The sequence below is a fragment of the Lonchura striata genome, chromosome 1 (assembly GCF_050655825.1).
Source record: "Lonchura striata isolate lonStrDom1 chromosome 1, ASM5065582v1, whole genome shotgun sequence".
In the NCBI taxonomy this organism is placed as follows: Eukaryota; Metazoa; Chordata; class Aves; order Passeriformes; family Estrildidae; genus Lonchura; species Lonchura striata.
Genome location: NC_140703.1, coordinates 45,757,765 through 45,776,711, shown reverse-complemented (window position 1 = coordinate 45,776,711; position 18,947 = coordinate 45,757,765). Strand labels below are relative to the sequence as shown.

General features: G+C 35.6%; 1 protein-coding gene across 3 annotated transcripts in view; it reads left to right on the top strand.

The window, feature by feature from the left end:
- Window positions 1-18,947, top strand: part of CWF19L2 (CWF19 like cell cycle control factor 2) — a 58,524-nt gene that overhangs the window by 16,533 nt on the left and 23,044 nt on the right. For all 3 annotated transcript variants that reach the window (XM_085575832.1, XM_077781345.2, XM_085575838.1), the window contains 4 exons: window positions 434-549; window positions 840-1,570; window positions 5,283-5,376; window positions 8,647-8,736. In XM_085575832.1, coding sequence (XP_085431958.1) covers window positions 434-549; window positions 840-1,570; window positions 5,283-5,376; window positions 8,647-8,736 — 1,031 coding nt within the window. The remainder of the gene's footprint in view (window positions 1-433; window positions 550-839; window positions 1,571-5,282; window positions 5,377-8,646; window positions 8,737-18,947) is intronic.

The window sequence follows — 18,947 nt, the reverse complement described above, 5'->3', positions numbered from 1 at the left end:
GTGTTTTCAGAATGTCAAGACTACTGCTAGCTTCTCACATGGGAAGTGTGGGTTACTCATTCAATTTCTGAGAAAGGGAAAAAGGGAATTCACTTGTGTGTAAGGAGTATGCCAAAGAATGGACACAGAATGTGGGAGTGACAGGAAGGTTCTTTAATGTCATAAAGAAACTCCAAAACTTCTCATATGCCATTCCTTTCTTGGAAACTGCTTCTGATACACTAGAGAAGCTTAAATTAAATAACCAGCATTAACTTATGAAAATATGTAATTGTATTTGTATATTAATTCTATTTTTCTTTTGCACTCCTACAATTTTTACAATAAGTTTAGGTGAAGCTTTAATGTCACATACAGAATAAGGTTAAATAGGAATAATTAATAGGAGATGTAAAAACACAACCTCTTGTTCTCTTGTTGTTTTCTACTTTAGTTACAGTGGTAGAAGATGCTGGATTAAGTTGGCTGCGAAAATCATACCAAAGGATGAAGGAGCAGGCTGAGAGAGAGAAGCGAAATTTTGAGGAAATTGTAGCTGAGAGATATGGGGTAAGGATCTTCAGTTAAATTTTCTTCATCTTAATAATGTTTGGAAAAGATTACTTTCATATAAAAGTACATGAAGTATGAAGGCACGATGTATGATGTGAAAAGAAGTGGGAAAAAACAGACCCTGAAGCTTCTCTCAAGTGATGAAGGGTTTAGTGCTACCCAGCCTTTAATATATTTTTCTTGTTAAATGTTTTTAATATATGAGATCTTATAGCAAATTTGAAATACTTCAACAACAATACCCCATGGCCCTAAAAGTGGTATGACTTCTTTGTTTTTTCTTCTAGTCAGTGGAGGTATTTCAGTCACGATTAGAAGAAGCTGAAAAAGCTGCGTCCAAAAAGGAAAATTATCATAGAAGTGGAAGATGGAAGAAGACTGACTATTCAGAAAGTGAGAAAGAGAAGAAAGACAAGAAACAGCAGCATATTGAAAAGGTGACACGAGATGAAGATGATAGAGACAGACACAAGTTTGGGGTATATTCCAGGGAGAGGTATGGCAAAGCGTGGGCGCAGGATGACAAGGATTACAGAAGAGAGGTGTCAAAAGCAGACCAGGAATGTGGATGCAGTAGCACGGACTCAGTATCAAGGGATTGCAGCTCCAAAGCAGAAAAATACTCCCGTGAAAAACGAAATCAGGAATGGAATTCATCTCTAAGCAACTTGAAACACAAATTTTTGAAACCCTCTGAAGATGACTTAACATCTTACAGTGCACCCAGAGACTCCAGGTTAAAGCAGTCCTCATCCAAGGAGAACTCAGCTCATAGCTCTTTGAGCAGCTGTTTTCAGAAACCCAGTGAGGATACTGCACTGTGGACCAAAACACACACAGAAGATAGCAGTGAGAAATTAAAATCTGACCAAAAATCATCAGGTACTAGGGAACAAATTGATGGCAAAAGTTGGAAAATAACTCCAAGTGATGAAAAAGAGAAGTTGCAACAGGAACATGCAAGTGATACCCCTGAGAAGAAACAGATTTTATCTGACAGTAAAACATCATCCTCTAGGTATTCTATGAACATCTTTATTTGGTTTTTATTTGCTGTATTTTTCATGACAAAATAGAACAAAAGTTCTATCTCCTTTTTGACATCATAAGCACTGATTATATCAGATCTCTTTAGTTTGAGGAGGAGTCTTAGCCTCCAGCTAAGGGCAGCTAGAAGAAGTAAGTTAAGCAGAAGTACTGAATATCCCCCACCTGATCTGTCTCCTCAGCACATTTGAGAGTTGCTAATGATAGGTTATTTTCTGCTTCTTTCTAATGTTAGTTCACACTTCGGTAAAATTGGCCTCTAAGGCAAAAAACCTCCAAAATATCTTAACCGTCATTGAATTTATCTTTAAATGTTAGAAAATGCTGACTAAAAACTGAAATAATTAATACAGCAGGGATAGGTTTGCCACTTGAGAAATGAGCTCATATGCTAAAGTAATAGCATATGAAAAATAGTAGAAAGTATTTAATAGAAAATATGTTTTCTGTGGTGAAGAGGAAGCATTAATAGGAGTGGGAAAGGAAACACAAACTTAATAGGAGGAAATTAGGTTTCCATGACTTTCTTTTGTGAGAGACAATGGAGAGTAGTAAGGAGAGGTGGTCAGACAAGTGGTGGAGAACTGACCTTTTGCTCTGCTCATGGTCTCCTGTTCCTCCAGTATTAGCAGTGTGCTGGTTCTTCCAGTGGTTTGACTATGTCATTGTTACTATGAATATTTTCTTTCAGATTGTTCCAATAATTCACACATGCATGCAGATAGATGAAAAGAGATATATAGGGTTAGAAGTGTAGAAATGTAGAAAAATATATATGTGTGAATATATAGAAAATGCCTATTAAGAGTTCCTCTTGACTTCAATGAAATGCTTCAAATGTATTGGAATTTATTAACAAGCAGGAGTTGAGCCTCAAAGAGTGGAGGGTTTCAGCTTTCTATGATGGTGCTCTAATCTTTGCAAACTGGGGAGTTGGTGAGTTCTGAGAGGTGTCCCACTCAGTGCAACGCTGGCACAGCCTGCTGCGGTCTGGGAGAGCTCAGAGGGCCTCACACAGCGCTGCTTTTTGTGGTGTCGCAGCATGCTGGGCTGCAGTCATCAGTAAATTCACATCCTGGCCACAGGCTGGCACAGTCACTGGAATTTTGAAAATTCCACTCAGGCTATGGTTCAGGTGAGTAATGATCAGAGGCTGCCAGGGGCTGACTGAGGGTTTCTGTCTTCGTTCCCCACTGTGGCAGGCACCAGGAGTTCCGGGTGTGGACAGTGTGCTCCCACCTTAGCCCAGTAAGAGTTCCTGCTGCAGTCAAGGGATACTTCATTGGTCCACAAAGGCCAAAGCATAATGGGAATTCCTAGGATTGCAGAATGGCCTGGGAAGGGGAGGGCTAGGCACAATATGGAGGAAAATGCACTACTGCGCTGCTGTGGAAAAAATAAATTCCATCCCATCCAGCCAGACCTAGTAGAACATGTAATCATTGAGTAGAAGTTAGTGATACTGTTGCCTCAGTATTGCTTTCTTTAAAGAAGCAGCTATTCTTTTCAGTTTTTAATTTTTTTTTTGTGAAATAATGGTGATTTACTTTTTTTAGTTGCAGGTACAAAAACAATACCTTTTTTTAACTGCCACATTTACTAAGTACAATGGTAATTGTAACTGGACAAAGCTGCAAATTTTGGGAAATGAGATTGTGTGCGGAAGTGGTTTACTTGCTCAAGTTCAAAGAATTCAATTATTATGATAGGAAAGATAATTATTTTCTTCACAGAAGAGAACTAGATGTAGAAACTGTTCAGCTGATATTTTCTTTTGCATGTGTTTTCCGTTCTGGAGCTGTTAACCCAACTGTGCATCTTCTTTGATATTTGAATCATATTTCTTAGCCAATGCAATTACTAAGCTGACTCATTAGTAAAGTGGGGTTTACTTAGGCCTGCAAAACCATATAGTCTCTGCTTACTGACATAACTTATATCCAGGTTCTTCTAAGATGACTTCTTAACTCCTGAGATTCTGTGTGTTTTGAAGTAGTGAATAACTTGTCTCCCTGTTTCTAGTGGTCAGAAGTGGTTTTTTTGGTATTGTATTTTGTAGAAAATTCAGACTTTTGGAATGTTTCAAGTTTGGATTGGTGCAGTAGATACCTGTTGAGAGTAATTTATAAGCTGCTATTTTCTTTTTCTTCTTAAGGTTTCAGGACTTGTAATGCGTGTACTCTTTTGATAGTGTTGTCAGTCACAAAAAGTAAATCTTTGAGGTGAAGGCTTGAATTAATAGGTGTTGCTGATTCAGTTCCTCATCTCTCATGCTGAAAGTAAGGCTTTTAAATTTTATCTTTTCCAAAGCACAGAGGAAGCCTCTTCAGCCTATAAATCAAAGTGTTTTGGACAGTTATGACACAGGTTAATTAAAAGTGCTGATTGGATGTCCAAGGGATCTCCCCAGAGGAAAAGTCCATCAGCTAGTGTTTGCTGGAAGTCACACTTAATAATGTGACTGCTTCAGAGTTTAATTTGAGACAAGATAAAAAGCAAATCAAAGCAATGTCTCAAGTCTCAAAAAGTTCAGACAATGATTCAAGCACTAGCACCATTTAAAAAAAGCATATATGAATTATTAAACACCTTTTGTTCCCTTTTCTGAAGTAGTCTACTTTGCTTTGAAGGATACAGCTTAAGGAACAGTGGAAACTTAATATTTGAATATTTGGTTTCTGGTGAAATTAAATTCTGCTGAGTTTTAGGGGTTTGGATTGGGCATCTTGAAAATGAAGAAAAGCAACTTTAGTAATTTTCTCAGGGTGGGGGAGGCCTGGTGCTTAAAGAGGACACCATCTTCAAAGATTTCTCCTTCAAATCCTACAGGGTTTTTCCATATCAATTGGTGAATGAATTCTCTTCTCTAACAGCGGGAACCACTGTCATAACTGCACTCTATTGTATCTTTTGTGTTAGATATTTACTTTTAGAGTTAGTTGGTTTTAGTCTTTCCTAGGGCCAGAGAACAAGAGCCAAACTTACTTGATGCCTCTTTGTAGTATTTCTTGTAATCCATATTTAAAAACATCATAAAATTCATATGCTAAATTTTTAATATTAACATTAAGGTACAATACTCTTTATTACCAGCTGGCTTCTCTAGGGGAGACTTCATATTTTTAAAACAGTGCCAGTTAATTTTCCTTGGAAACTCTTCTGTATCAGCCATAACATATTCAGAAGTAAAGATTGTACTGCGAGCAGATAAATAAGGGAAAATAAGTGATCTTCAAAAGGTGGAAGGCCACTTGACAAACAGAATAACTCAGAAATTGGTGATTTTGCAGAAGCTGAGATGTAAAAGCATGGCCAAAGCCTGAAAGAAGAATTAGAGTAGGTTAAAATAACATTTTCTGCTTCTTTCCCTTGTTTTTTTCCTGCTTATATCTGGTACTGACTTAACTGTTTTTTCATGCTGGGAAAATGTTTACAGATAGTGCTTTTCATTTGAGTTGTTCTCAAAAGTTAAAGGAAACAAACCTCGTAAAAATTTTATTCAAGGTCTTTGGTTTCAGAGTCCTTGGCAGCTTCTGTCTGCAAATACATTTTTATAATATGTTGTTTTCAATTGTTTTGCCAATAGACACATATATACAAGTACAGTAGACTTATCATTCTGAATTACACAGGTGAATACTGCACTGTTTTTCTGTGGCTTAAGTGCAGCTGGTGTTTTACAGATCATCAAAGGATGAGCCGCCTCGGGTGCTTAGTGAAGAGGAGATGAACAGACTGGGAGCGAGGATTGTGAAAGCAGAACTCATGGGAGACACGGTAATGGCTGTGGAAAACTGGCATGATTTACTACAATTTTTTTTCAAAGCTCACAGTGATTTAATTGTTTGGGTGGTTTTTTTGAAAGGGTATTGATTCAAGCAATTAAAGACTTGCAAAATTTGGTAGGATTTGAAGATAGTGCTTTTACAGTAATTTCTGCTTTAAATGCAGTAGTTCATAGACTAGAGTAGAGGATTCAGGACCCTGGCTTTTTAGGATAAGCAGCATACCTAAAACCAGTTGTTCTCTGCCCTTTTTAGAGTATTTATTGTCTTTTTATAAAAAAGGGAGCAGGTGAAAACTACAAAGCTCGCTGTCTTGGTTACAAGGTAAACAGTGTCTGGAGCTGTACTCATTTCATCAGCTTTGTCACAAGCAGGTGCTTGTGGTCCATAGCTCTGCTCTATAAGCGGGCTTATTAATTGGGATATGGAACTTGTAAAACTGAAAGGAATAGTATATGCCATTGCAGCCAGCTCTACACTGAGAACAGCTGTGGAATGCTTTGTGGTCCTGCTCTGATTGAGGTTGGTCTGTGGAGCTGGGAGAAACGGCTACACATTTAATGTGTGTTGTTTCAGCCAGCTACCTGAAGGAACAAGAATTTCAGTCTTGTGCAACACTAAATTTGGAGGTTTATGTATTTTATTTATTATATTAAACATGGCTATAATGAGTTAATTCCCTTCAGTAGTACTGTCTGGAAGCTTCAGTTGTAACAAGGTCAGAGTCTGTTAGTTTTTAAGCTGTGTTTTTCAAGTGCTTGGCTCTGAATAGCTGCTCTTAAAGAGCTATTTTCATATTTTTAGAAGCAAATGCTATCACTGTGGGCTTTTGTATTTATTTTTTAACATTAATTTTTACTGCACCTGTTTAGTTTGCCTCTTGTAACATAATATTTACACCAAAATCTGCATATTTAAGAAATAATAAATAAATATTTATTTATAATAATATATAAAACATGTTATGTCTCCAAGTGGTAACTTAATATTACTCAAGATCTATTGATTCTTTGATTTGTGGAAAGTTTAGTATGTTTTGTCATTATTGCTGGACTAGGACATGGTGTTGATCCTTGTTGAAGCCCTTATCAGATAATTCAGATTTTGTTAGGAGAAAGTGTCCATTTTATAAATATTTTCAAACCAATTTTATGTTATGAATTCTTTTTCCACAGACTTTAGACATAGACTTAAGTATGTAGCGTTAAACATTTGAACAGCAATACCTCATATAGAAATCCTGTCCATTTTAAATGTTACTAACTTCAAAGGCGAATTAAAAGTGAGTTGCAGCAATGTATTTTCTACTAATGTATTTTCACTGTTAATGATTTAAATAGATGTGTCCGTATGTTAATCTCTAGTTTTCTTAGTTAATACTAAAAAAGTACACTAATGAGCAAAAATATATTTATGGAAGTAATTATATGATAGGTTTGTGAGGGACAGGTGTAGTGTAAGCTATCTATACACTAGTTGCTAAAGTACTGTGGAGGGGAAGGTTTTCCAAAGCTGATGGAAAACAGCAAAAATTTGTAAACTTTTTTTCTGATACTGCTCAGCTTCAGTAGCATTGCCTAAACAAAACTTTGGGCAAATTATCTGGTCTTTTTTGTTTTGAATCTGATGGGAACTGAATGCAAGTGATTTGATGAAAAATATACACATATTATGTGGGGAGAGTGTAATTAATTTAATATTCTATAGTTTTGTTTTGTTTTGACCCAGATCATGTGGCAGAAACCAGTACTACACTTTTAAAAATTATTTTTATATGTATAGTTTTCTATATATGAACTCTGAATCAACCTAATTTAAAAAAAACAAACCTAAAACAAAACAACAACAATTTAAATAATGAAATAGGTAATATAATACATATCATCTATAATAGCCTTATGGCATTTTAAATATTTTTAATGGTCTTTCTCTAATCAGATTGAAAATGCTGCTTGTTTAAGCAAGTTCATTGCCACACACCAGAACAGTTGGTTATGTAACAGCATGTACTGGTGGCTGCAGCTCGAGGTTGGCCATGTGGGCCAAATGAATTCTGAATTTATTTTTGTTACTGATTTGTTGCCTGGTGTTGATCAAATGGCTTAATTTTGGGGAAGCAAATATAGGCATGATGGTTGTAGTTCAGTCACTGAAACTGACAGAGGGGTTAGAGTATAAATGGTTCTATTCTTTCCAGGTTGATAGGCTGGCAATTCCTAGCAATCCAAGATATTCTGAAAAACTTCTATTTAGTTAATAGTCAGATTGTCAAGAGAGCACAGGAGCATCAAAACCAGTTTACACAAGACTGTAAACTGTTCTTATTTTCTACCTCTTGTACATTTTAATTCTCAAGATAAGGTCTGAAGCACAGAAGTTGGACATGGAGTGTAGAGAGCTGTGAAACTTCATAGCAAAAATTTCTGAGAGATATTTCCCTAGACTCATAGAGCTGATGTGTATGTGTGTGTGTGTACAAGAAAAAAAAAAAAGGATATGACTGTAGTAAAAATGCGGCAAACCCCGGATGTGGGGAAGAAATGATGATGTCTGGCTCCAGATCAGAAGGCTGAAGGATAGCTTTATTAAAACTATACTATATTACATTAATATACTGTTTAAAGAGATACTATACCATTCTACATGCTTCTTGGTTATCTATCTATCTAACAAAGTCTTGACTCTCTGCTGAGAGTCTGAGACACAGCTGGATCCAATTGGTCATTGAACCCAAACAACCCAATCAAGCAATCACTTCAGGTAAACAGTCTCCATATCACATTCCACATGGGGAAAACAAAGGAACCGAGATAAAGATTGTTTTCTCTTCTTCTCTTTGTGCTTCTCCAAGAAATCCTGAGAAACAGAATCATGTCTCTCTGTCCAGAGAATGTGAATGGCACATATGATGTCTTTAGGCTTCCTTATTTAGGGTCTGATACATATAGTAATGCCTATGCCTAATTATGCTAAGCATTTATTAGTAGAACTTCATAATGCTTAAGAATACATTTTCTAGTCTTTTTATGGCAATACTTGTTCCTGTACTTCAGATGCCTCTATTCTGAACATTTTTTTTCATGTTGTATCCTGTAAAGACTTGTGTGAATGATACTGATGTTTTCTTTAGTATTTTGTGTCATTATAGTTTAAAATGTTATACCAAAACACAAAAAATGAAATGAATGGTTCATTTTTATATGAAAATCTCCTAAAAGTTTAAGATAGTCAAATTAATGGAGTACTATCACTTTTGTTAAAGGATTTAGCTTCAGAACTTCAAGCAAAACTTGACAGTGCTCGCAAGTTGAGAGAGACTCAGGGACAGATTCCAGCAAAGGCTGGCAGAGAGGTAAGTGGAAAAATATTCTTCTTTTCTTTGTGCTAACACTATTATATGTATGATACAGGTAGCAGCTGAATTAGAGAATATCAGATGTACTTAGGAACAGTAGAAAGTGTAACTTCCAGTGAGTGATTGTCCAAATTAAATTGTACTTTTTGTTGGTAAACAAAACTTTCTCCATGGTACCTCAGCAAATTCAATAGATTTTTTTTTTACTCATAATATTTTCTCAGCAAGGATAAACATCTTCCATTAAAAATTAAACTGATATGTGCTGGCTGTTACATACTGCTGTGTCTGAATAAGCTGGCACTTCAAATGTTATTTGGGTGATGCTTAAGAAATGTAAGAAAACTTTTTCTGTACCAACACTGATATAAGGAAACAGGGACAATATTTTAAGTTGTGAGCTCTGTCCTCATGATGGAGAGGAAACTTTCAGGCAAAAAATTAGTATTCTTGTTCAATTTGACCCCAATTCCACAGTAAAAATTCAGGTGCTAGTGAGTTGGGTTTGAAAAGCTCAGTAATTTTTTTTATCCTAAAAGTCTTCATGTCAGACCTCATACACCAATTACTATTTGTCCAATCTTTAGAGGGCAACCTAAACTGAATTACAATGTGTGGTCTCTGCCTGACTACCTTGTGGCGATATTATTTATGTCTCACACCTGAATTCATAAGAATTCAAAATTACAAAAGTTCTGTGTAGGTAGATTCTGCTTCATTGCAGAGCAGTTCTTTGGCATGTTTTTCATATATGTAAAAAAAAAACAACACTAAATAAAGCAGACTGGAGTTGTGTAATTACACAGGAAAAAATCCATTCAGATTTTAAATTGGGAACCAAAGAGCGTGTTGTGGGTGGGCCTCAGAAATTTTGGTGGACACCTATTCCTTAGGTACTGAGTTATGGATGACAATTTTTGTCAGGCCTGATCTTCAACCATATTCTGATTTTTATCTTAATTTTTAATTAGGGCATTTTTATAACTAACAGTTACTGCAAAAATAGCAGTTGTAACTGTTTATGAATATCATTTGCTTGTGCCTCTTTCCTGTCTTCTAGCCTGTATTACATGGTGTTTGAGTGTCAGAAGCCCATAAGAGTCAATTACTCTGTCCTAAGCCCTGTCTTTGTGATGCCAGGGTATTCTGGGACACAAGCAGGATGTGTTTGGTACTCCTGTGCATCAAGGGCCAGTGTTGTTGCACTGAGTCAACAGCCCAGATGTTCAGAAACCATCCCATAGCACAAGGGAAGCTGATTGGTGAGGGGCTGTTTGGCTCTGCATGACTCAGCCTTCCTGTGGCATAGACCACCCAAGTGCCAGCCTCAGCCGCTTCAGCAAGGTGTATTGCAAGTGAAGTACCCGAATGAGTTTCCACAGAAATGGTTTTCCAAATGGATATCCTATTGATCCCAAAGTTTGGTAGCTGTGCCTCCATTACCAGTAACAAACATGAAGCATTTTGTTTCAGGCTGGTCTGTCTCTGAAGCGGAGCAGCATGGCCAGTGCCATGCTGAGGGATCCTAAAGTGTGACTTTGCCTTATTTCAGTTTCTGTTGGGAGGGATGGGGAGATAAATCAGGAAGCAGTGAAGGCAATTTTGAATGCATCTCCCTAGGAAGTTTTTTTTTTTTAATTAATTGGACACAGATCAATCTCCCAATTCTGTTCCCTGTGTGACTGAGTGAAGACTTAGGCTAGTATAAGGGGGTGAATGAATGGCTGGGGTTTGTACAGAGGACAGGATCAATTCTTTTGATAGTGGTGCTGGTTTATTCTGCTTTAAAGTGATCAAGAAACTATAGACTGAATGGACTGTAAAGTGCTAACTTAAATCCTATTTTAATTTTATATAATTTTATTTTGTTTGTAAGTGGGAGTAGAGGCAAATATGGCTTTTACAGTGGGGCTTAGTGACTAGTTTTGTAATTTTTTTGACTTAGACAAGAATTCTACCTTAAGCTATCTCAAAATGTGGTTATGAAGTACAGTTTTCAAAAACTGATGGTTTTGTGTTTCTCAGCTGATATATTTCACTAGGTCTCAGCTTGGGTAGAACCCCAGTGTTGTTCACTGCAGGCTGCCTTAAGTATGTAACCCTATTAATTTTATTATGAATATAGTTAAATTATCTGTTAATGGAATTTGGGGTCTTAACGTGTATTGTAGTTAAATGCTTGAGCCACATTTAGATTGTGCTTGTTTTATCTTTAAGTTTGAGCAGGAGGCAACCTTCCGGGTCTATGGAAATCAAAAAACTTTTGATTTCATTTGGGACAAAATGAAATTATGTTTATTTTCAGATACTTATTTCCTAATTTGTCATGGGCATTTTGAGAAAACAAGAATGCACTTTGAGTCCTAGTGAAACTGTATAAAGAGAAGGCTGCTGTACCATAGGGTTTCTGAGTTGGAATAGGTGATGAAAATGATACCTATTGAATGTAAGGAGACAGTAGAAAATTATGGAGACTTCAGCAGTTAGAAAACAACTTTCATGTGTTCACAGTTTACCTCTTAAATACATTTTGTATTTCTGTTCTGAAAGTGTTACACAACCCTAGATTTTATTACATTGATTATGAGGATGTCACCTTTGCCATTGTCAGTACCAGTCACAACTGATGTCATTTATACTTTTATTCAGTATTTTTATTTAACAAACTGTATCTGGAATGTTAGCACTCCTATGGGGCATATGATTTGCAGTGGGTTTTGCTACTACAAAAATTGGAACATAAAAATTTAAATGGCAAAGGGGCGGAATATAGAATATATCCTTTGGAAGGGACTTATTATGAACATCTGGTCCAACAACATGGTGTTGGATGAATATCGTATAAGAGCATGCATCTTTTAAAACTCTTTTCAATCCCAAATGAAGTATCACTTAGAAGAAAAGCTTCTCAACCCTAAGCTTTTTTCTGTATTCCATAGAACATAATTAGTATGCAGGGAACAGAAAGTAGTCTCTGCTGAGCAAATGCTAGAGACAGTTTTCAATAATGATGAATTGCATTTGAAAGACAAAATCAATACAAAATTGAATGAAAGCTGGAAGGTGGTACTTTAAGCAGAATAACATGATAGGGTATAGTGTCACTGATTATTTAAAAGAAGAGAGTTCTGAAAAATAGAAACAGCTACAGGCTTTTCTGTTATGCATTTGAGAATATAGAGGGAAAATATGAATTATTTAATCACAGAAAATCTTCATTTGAATAACTGAATTTTCTGTGGAAGTCCTTCAGCCTTTGGTCTAGTATGGGTGTTTTTCTACTGAAGAGTATTCAGTGCTTCTGTGAAGCCTCTTGGGCATAGAAGATATCCATAGAGTAAGACTTGAATTTTGGCAGACCCAGCATTTCACTTTAGAATTGCTGACATGATGCTGCTTTAAAGGAGAAAACCTTTTCTGGGCTACCTGTTGCATCTTGAGAGTAACAGACTTTAGGCTATTGCTTGTGCATCTCGGGTGGAGAAGATTTATAATGCAGGGAAAAGTTAGTTTGGTGAGTTTTATGGCATAAGTGGGGTTCATCTTTTACTGAAAACCTTATTAATATTAGGAACTGCATGTACTTCAAGCACTTCTGCTATTTTTATTTAATTATTCTTCTTGAGTATAAGTAATAAGGTTGATTATGTTTCCAACACCTCCTATCTGAACACAAATTTTGATGTATTGAAGTTCTGAGATTTAATTTGGATTCCTGAGATTCATTAGACTCCAGACTGAGGGAGAATTCTAGGGAAATTAGCTCAATATAAATAATATTTTAAGAATTCTTTTTGAAGGACTAACATTGGTTTTTAGAAAATAAACTGAATAAAACAGCTTGCCTTAAATCTTAAATCCTTCTTGTCTGAAGGGGGCCTACAGAGAAGCCAGAGAGGGGCTCTTTGTTAGGAACTGTACTAACAGGGCAAGGAGTAATGGATGCAAACTGAGAGAGGTAAAATTTAGGTTAGATATTAAAAAGAATTTTCATACTGTGAGGGTGGTGAGACAGTGGAACAGGTTGCCCAGGGAGGTTGTGGTTGCCCTGGTCTTGGCAGTGTTCAAGGCCAGGTTGGACAAGTCCTTGAGCAACCTGGTCTAGTGAGAGGTCTTGCCTATGGTGGGGGCTTAAGGGGAATAAACCCTTAATATTCTCTGATTCTATAAAATTACATCCACTGCATCCCATTGTATGTAGTTTTGCCTTAGGAGAGACAGGATGGAACATGAACATGCTGGATCTTTATCCAGAGAAATTATTTGCTGCATAGTTACTATCCTGAGACGAGTAAACCATGTGACATTAGGAGTGAGTAGCTGAGAGGAATCAGATGTGGAACAAATCTGAAATAATGTTCTCTTGGTTCCATTAATGATAATGGGGAGAACAAGAATGTATGTTTATTTTTCATATGTTGTCAAGATTGACCTGTTCACAAATAGCTTAAAAATGACAATGATTCCTTAGAGAAAGAGACAGTTATCTCAAAATAAGGTGGTGTGTGTGTACATGTGTTTGTGTATATGTGTAAAATTTAGATAGTGATTAATACTTCACAGAAGGAAGTGAAAGAAAGAAGGAAAAGAATGCTTCTGATGTGTGGGCGTTTTTATTTAAAAAGAAACCGAGCCAATTCTAAACAAACACAAAGAAAGCAAAAGCCAAATCACCCTGAAAATTAATGTTCAAAATTGCAGGTGTGCCAGGTTGTTAAATTTTAGGTTTGGGAATTGAGACTATAAACATAGATATTTTTCTGCAATGAAAATATTTGGTTGTCAAAATTTACCTATAATATGTTTTCATAACATTCATTCTGACTTAACTAATGCAGAACCTAAATACAGCTGTAGTATAGATGGACCATATATAAAGTATTGTATAAAAATTATTATAAATTGCTTGCCATAAACATATAGATGAGACACTTTGTAAAAACTAGAAGGTTGGGGATTAATGATCTTCACTAAATACACAGTAAAAATGTGAGATTTTATTGGGAACTTCAGGTGGTGGGGAGATACAGCAACAGATGGCTCATGGCCCGTTTACTCTCAGATGTTTGCAGCTCATCATAATTATTGATTCCTGTTGTTCCATCACACTTGAATCTTGTCTGCAAGATAGTTGTGCTATTCTTTCTCCAGCAGAAGTTTGTGTTTCGCTACAGACTTGACTAGCTCTGAAAGTAAAATGGAATAATGAAGGGGGCAGACTTCTGCAGAACAGCTTTCATAGCATTAGTGCATAGTTTTAAAAAATAATAGGTGTATGCTGTTATTGATTAGTTTATTTCCTGAACACTCTTGTTGATGTCAGTAAGAGTGGATTACACAATTATTTTAGACAAGGACATATTAAGACAAAGGGATATATCTTCCTGATGTAATTTATATGAAATTAGCTTTTGCAATTAAAATGTGTTAGAAAAATTGTATCAGTAAGTAAAGGATGTAAAACATCTTACCATTTCAGTACATGTAAAAAGTATAAAAGGGCAGAATGACTAAAACTTCTTAGAATGCAAAATGAGAATACAAAAACTTCCAAGTGTGCTTTAACACCAGGGCAAAAACCGTATCCAAGTGCCACACAGCACTTATAACTGATGGTGCCATTTTTTCTGGCTGTGTTTTTCTTGCAATACCATGTTAAATTTCTACATATTTTTACTGCTATATTTACCCATTCACTGTGTTAAATCATAAGTTGATAAGATTAAATAGAAATCTATGGACTTAAGAACCAACATGCTGCAATATTTCTCTTTTTTTTCAGTGTCTGAGTATATATATGTTGTGTCAGATGTCCTTGCTGTAGAAACAAGCCATCTACTCATTACAGTTTTTACAAATTTTCTTACATCTCATACCTGCAGTGGCTCATTGATGTAGCTAAGTGACTAACCATTTCAAAGTGTAGCTAACAATTTAGAGTATCAAACTGAATATTTTGAACTTTTTTTAAAGTTGTGTTTTCAAGGCTCTGTGGCTTCCTGATATCCAGGATATTATTATAAAGTTAGATTTAATTGCTTTAGTTTTCCCCATTTCTGGGTGCATCAATGGGCAAACACATTACAAGCTGCTGTAAGTTATATGTTACTACTTTCAGTTTTACTTCCACAGGCTGGCAGTATGACTCTTACTGAATTTGACTTTAGATCTGTGTGTGTGGCCATTCTACTCAAGAGATGATATTCTGATCACCCTATCTTCAAGATGCTCTAAGAAAATAAGTACTGAATGGAAATAGATTTCTGCATGCAGGGCTAATGTCAGAGACATTAATTGTAAAGAGGAGATTAATGAGGATTAATAAACTGCTTATTCTGAGTAAGAAATGGTTTAGCCAAAATAACCTCTTTGTAATATAAGGACAAAGAATTGCTGAATTTTAAGGGGCATCTGATTTTATATCAGAACAAATGAAGTTCTTTACTTATTGTGTTATTAACTGGTGTCACTCACTGGTAGAAGAAAAGGAAAGAAACCTAATTCTTTTCTGTGGTTTGGAGTTTTTGGGGTTTTTTTAGTCTAGTGCTTTACACACAAGCCAAGATACAGATGCTCTTCTGTAGAATAATTCACCTCTGCTTTTCAGCTTGCATTAGGTTTTTTAATGCTTCTCTTCACTGTTAAACACAAGGACCTAATTGCGGCAGGCCGACTTTCTGATCTTGTAAAAACTTTTAAAAATCCCATTACTGTGTTATCACCTTTTGAATGTGTAATAGTGACTCATTATATATTTATGAAGTCTTTCTTGAAATACTAAATTTTAAACCTAATTTTTAAAAGTTTGCTTTTGCTTTCCTTCCTCATGCTGCTAATTCTCTTAGTCTTATCTTTTTCTGCTTTAAGAAACCCAAATCAAAGATACAAATCGGTCCTCTGCATACAAATGTATACAGAGGACTGCTGTTATAGACCTCTGACCATTTTAATTTCATCTTCCTGTGAGATGCAAACTTCAGTCTTGCCATAGAAAATGGTTAACCTACTGATTTTTATAAGTATTACCTTGAAGGTTACAGCGCCACTATTCACAACTGTTAGAGCCTGAAATGGAGCTTAAAGGCTTTGAAACCTGTTACTTGGGGACTCCAGGTTGTGAATAAAATGACTTCTGAATATGAGACATGGTGCCCTTAGGAATAGCCAGCACTGAAGGAGGCAGATGCTCTTTCTGCACAGAATGTACCCATCCTTCTGGTAACTGGTGATTTTGTGTGAATCAAGCTGAGAGCCTAAGAGAAGGGTAAGTGGAATGGGAGGGGAAAGAGCAATTGAAGAGAACAAGAGACTGGATGGAAGAAATAGCTGAGTCCAGCACTCTGAGAAATGCTAGATACAATTTAGACACTTACTGATACTATAATGTAAGGACAGAGTTTTCCAGTAGAGGAATAAGACAATATTCAAAGCATTTCCATTTGGCAGAGACTCTAGGTGGCATACTTAATGCAGCATCTGATTTGACAAAGCTAGCATTGGTTGTAGAGGCTAGTTCCTTGCTGAAGACTGTTCCTTTGTTATTCCTTCATTACACTGTGCTTGTACCACTTGAATGTAGCTCTCAGTAAATGTGTGTAGAAAGCCTTCAAATCATGCAGCACAGCATCCAGCTTTTTGTTGGCTCAGTAATTGAAAAAGAAACTTTTTTTTCTAACTTTAATTGTTCCCTACTCTACAATACGCTGACTCTTAAAATATATTTTATTCTCTATAGCTATTAGCATTGAAAAACAGTTCTGAGTGGATCTTATCTCAGATGCTTGGCCTGACTACTCCATTTGTTCACCTGCTACAGTGTCAGTTCCTCAAATTAAACTGTGCACCTTATCTGGCAGGGGATTTACACTTCCTCCTGCTGGGTTATGGAACAGGGATAATCTCTGGAGAGTTCAAAATTCTTATTTGGATCTATATCTTATTTATTTATGTGTTTAATGTAAAGCTTTTATCTTTCAAAACCAGACTTGTCTGCTTGTTTTGTTCAGTTGAGTGTTAATTGCCATATAGCAGTTTGTACATTTACTGACAACAACTATGTACTTTGCGTTTTTAATTGGCCTGAAATAAAAAGTCATGTTCCTTAATTAATGGCAGCAAACAATTCCTCTCTTATTCTGGAAATGCACCCTATTTTTATTCATTTCAGACTGTAAATTACATTGTTTAGCATTCATCACAAGATTTAGGGATAGTGACTGAACCTCTTCTCCAGTTTCAATTTTAACATTTTACAATTGGTATGTTAAAAGTACTTTAATATATGTTTTTAAACTTACTGTTGTAATTAATAGAAATATTACTTTTTATCATAATTATTAATGAATATTTATTATATCAGAGTGACCACATTGTGTTACCATATACCATGTCATATAGTCATGGCAATACAAGAATGCAAAAAAAATATCAATAGAGAAAAGAGAACATTAGGTAACTCTTGCAGTTGCATTGATATCCGCACTCATTTGAAAAAGTCTATTACCTCTGTGAGTGGTGGATTTTTCCTGCAAAGACTCTTTCTCAGTATGGTGTAATTGTTCAAGTGTAGAGAAAGTCTGGTTTTTATTTTAGTTGTGTGAACTTGTCCATTACAAATGTTAGATACATTGCCCCAGAATTCCCAGGTTCAGCCTTTGGCACATTTTAAAGTTTTTTATTATATTGGCTGCTTTCCATTATTTTTGTACTGAGACCTGTTTAAGGGATATAGTATATGCTGAAGGATGTGGACATTATTTGTTGGAATTCTTTTTTGGATGCTCTATAGTGAAAATCATTATTTCATAGCAGCTTACATAAAAAACTCCTTTTACTGTTATTTCAGTTTTAGGGTGATTTCTAAAGTTTTGGGTTTTTTCTTTTTTATTTCAAAAAGTGCTTTTGTATGAAATACAAGTAATTAATATATTATTCAAATGTCACCTTCTGATAATGCTGTAACCACTTTAAAAAAAAAAAAAATTCTACCAGAAAGCTTTTTGCTTCTGATGTGTTTAGAAATAGCTTTACTAATTACTGTTAGTAAGATTCTCCTAAGAATCAATTTTTTGCATGAATGCAATTGTTATGCTGTATTTTTAAGTCCGTTCTATTTAGATGGAGTTTTGAGTTCTGAAGGATGTCTTTACCTCTAATAACATCTTTAATCTTCTGAATAATGTTTGGCTTGCATCCATTGGATTCATTTTGACTCCTAATATGCATTTGCTGTTAAACTTTAACATGACTTCACATTATTCTTCATACTGTCCATAATTATTTTATCCTTTTATCTGCTTCCTTTAATCTCTCTTTGAAGGACCACTTCTATTTTTTTGTACTTTGTATTCTAAAGTTAAAAATTACTATAATTTTTTGCCCTTTTTTTCTCCTTTGGAATATTAAATCTAAATACATTATAATCAGTATTACATGCTTTGTGTCAGGACTCAGGACTCTTGGAAATTAGGGAGAAAAACACCTCATAACCTCGTAAGGCAGACAAAACCTTGTCAGCTGTAGGGTTCTGACCCAAAGAATTCAGTATGTGTTATATGTATTGCTCCCCTCTCCATTCCCTGTCCCAACTCATTCCATGGTTCAGATCTAGAAGGTACTCTTCTGTTGCTTGTACAATAGTGTGTAAGCAAGCAGAAATGGGAAGAACAAAGAAAGTGCAAATGTTGCATGGATCTAACATTTTAGAACCCTTCTTCAAAGGCAAAGAAAGTCTGATACATAGAACACTTTGTGAATTCCATTAACTTTTGGGAAAATAACAGCCTGCACATCAGTTATATCCTTTTTGAAATATCTGTATTAAGAATTTTATGAAGACAAATGAAGACAAATTTTGGGGTGGATGTCTTTAAAAGGAACTAAATGTTTGTAAGTTGATATAAAAATCTGGTATTTACTGTTCTTTGCAGTTGTTGAAGCACTGCTGTTGTAATGACTATTGGTTTTAGTGATTTGTATTTTTTAAAAGTCAAGTATACAGTGAGGTTAAAGTTTAGAGACTGGGAATGGAAAAGTTCATTCTTTTCTTGTCTCAGTAACACAAAGGTGTGGGGAAGGAGAGACCTGAAGTTAGCATCTTTTTGGAAACACTATATGGGCAGCAGGTAAAAGGAGTCGAATGACTGGAAATATGCTCCTGGCAGAGGATTTCACATTAACTTGGTAGATTATTCACTGAAAACTGTAAA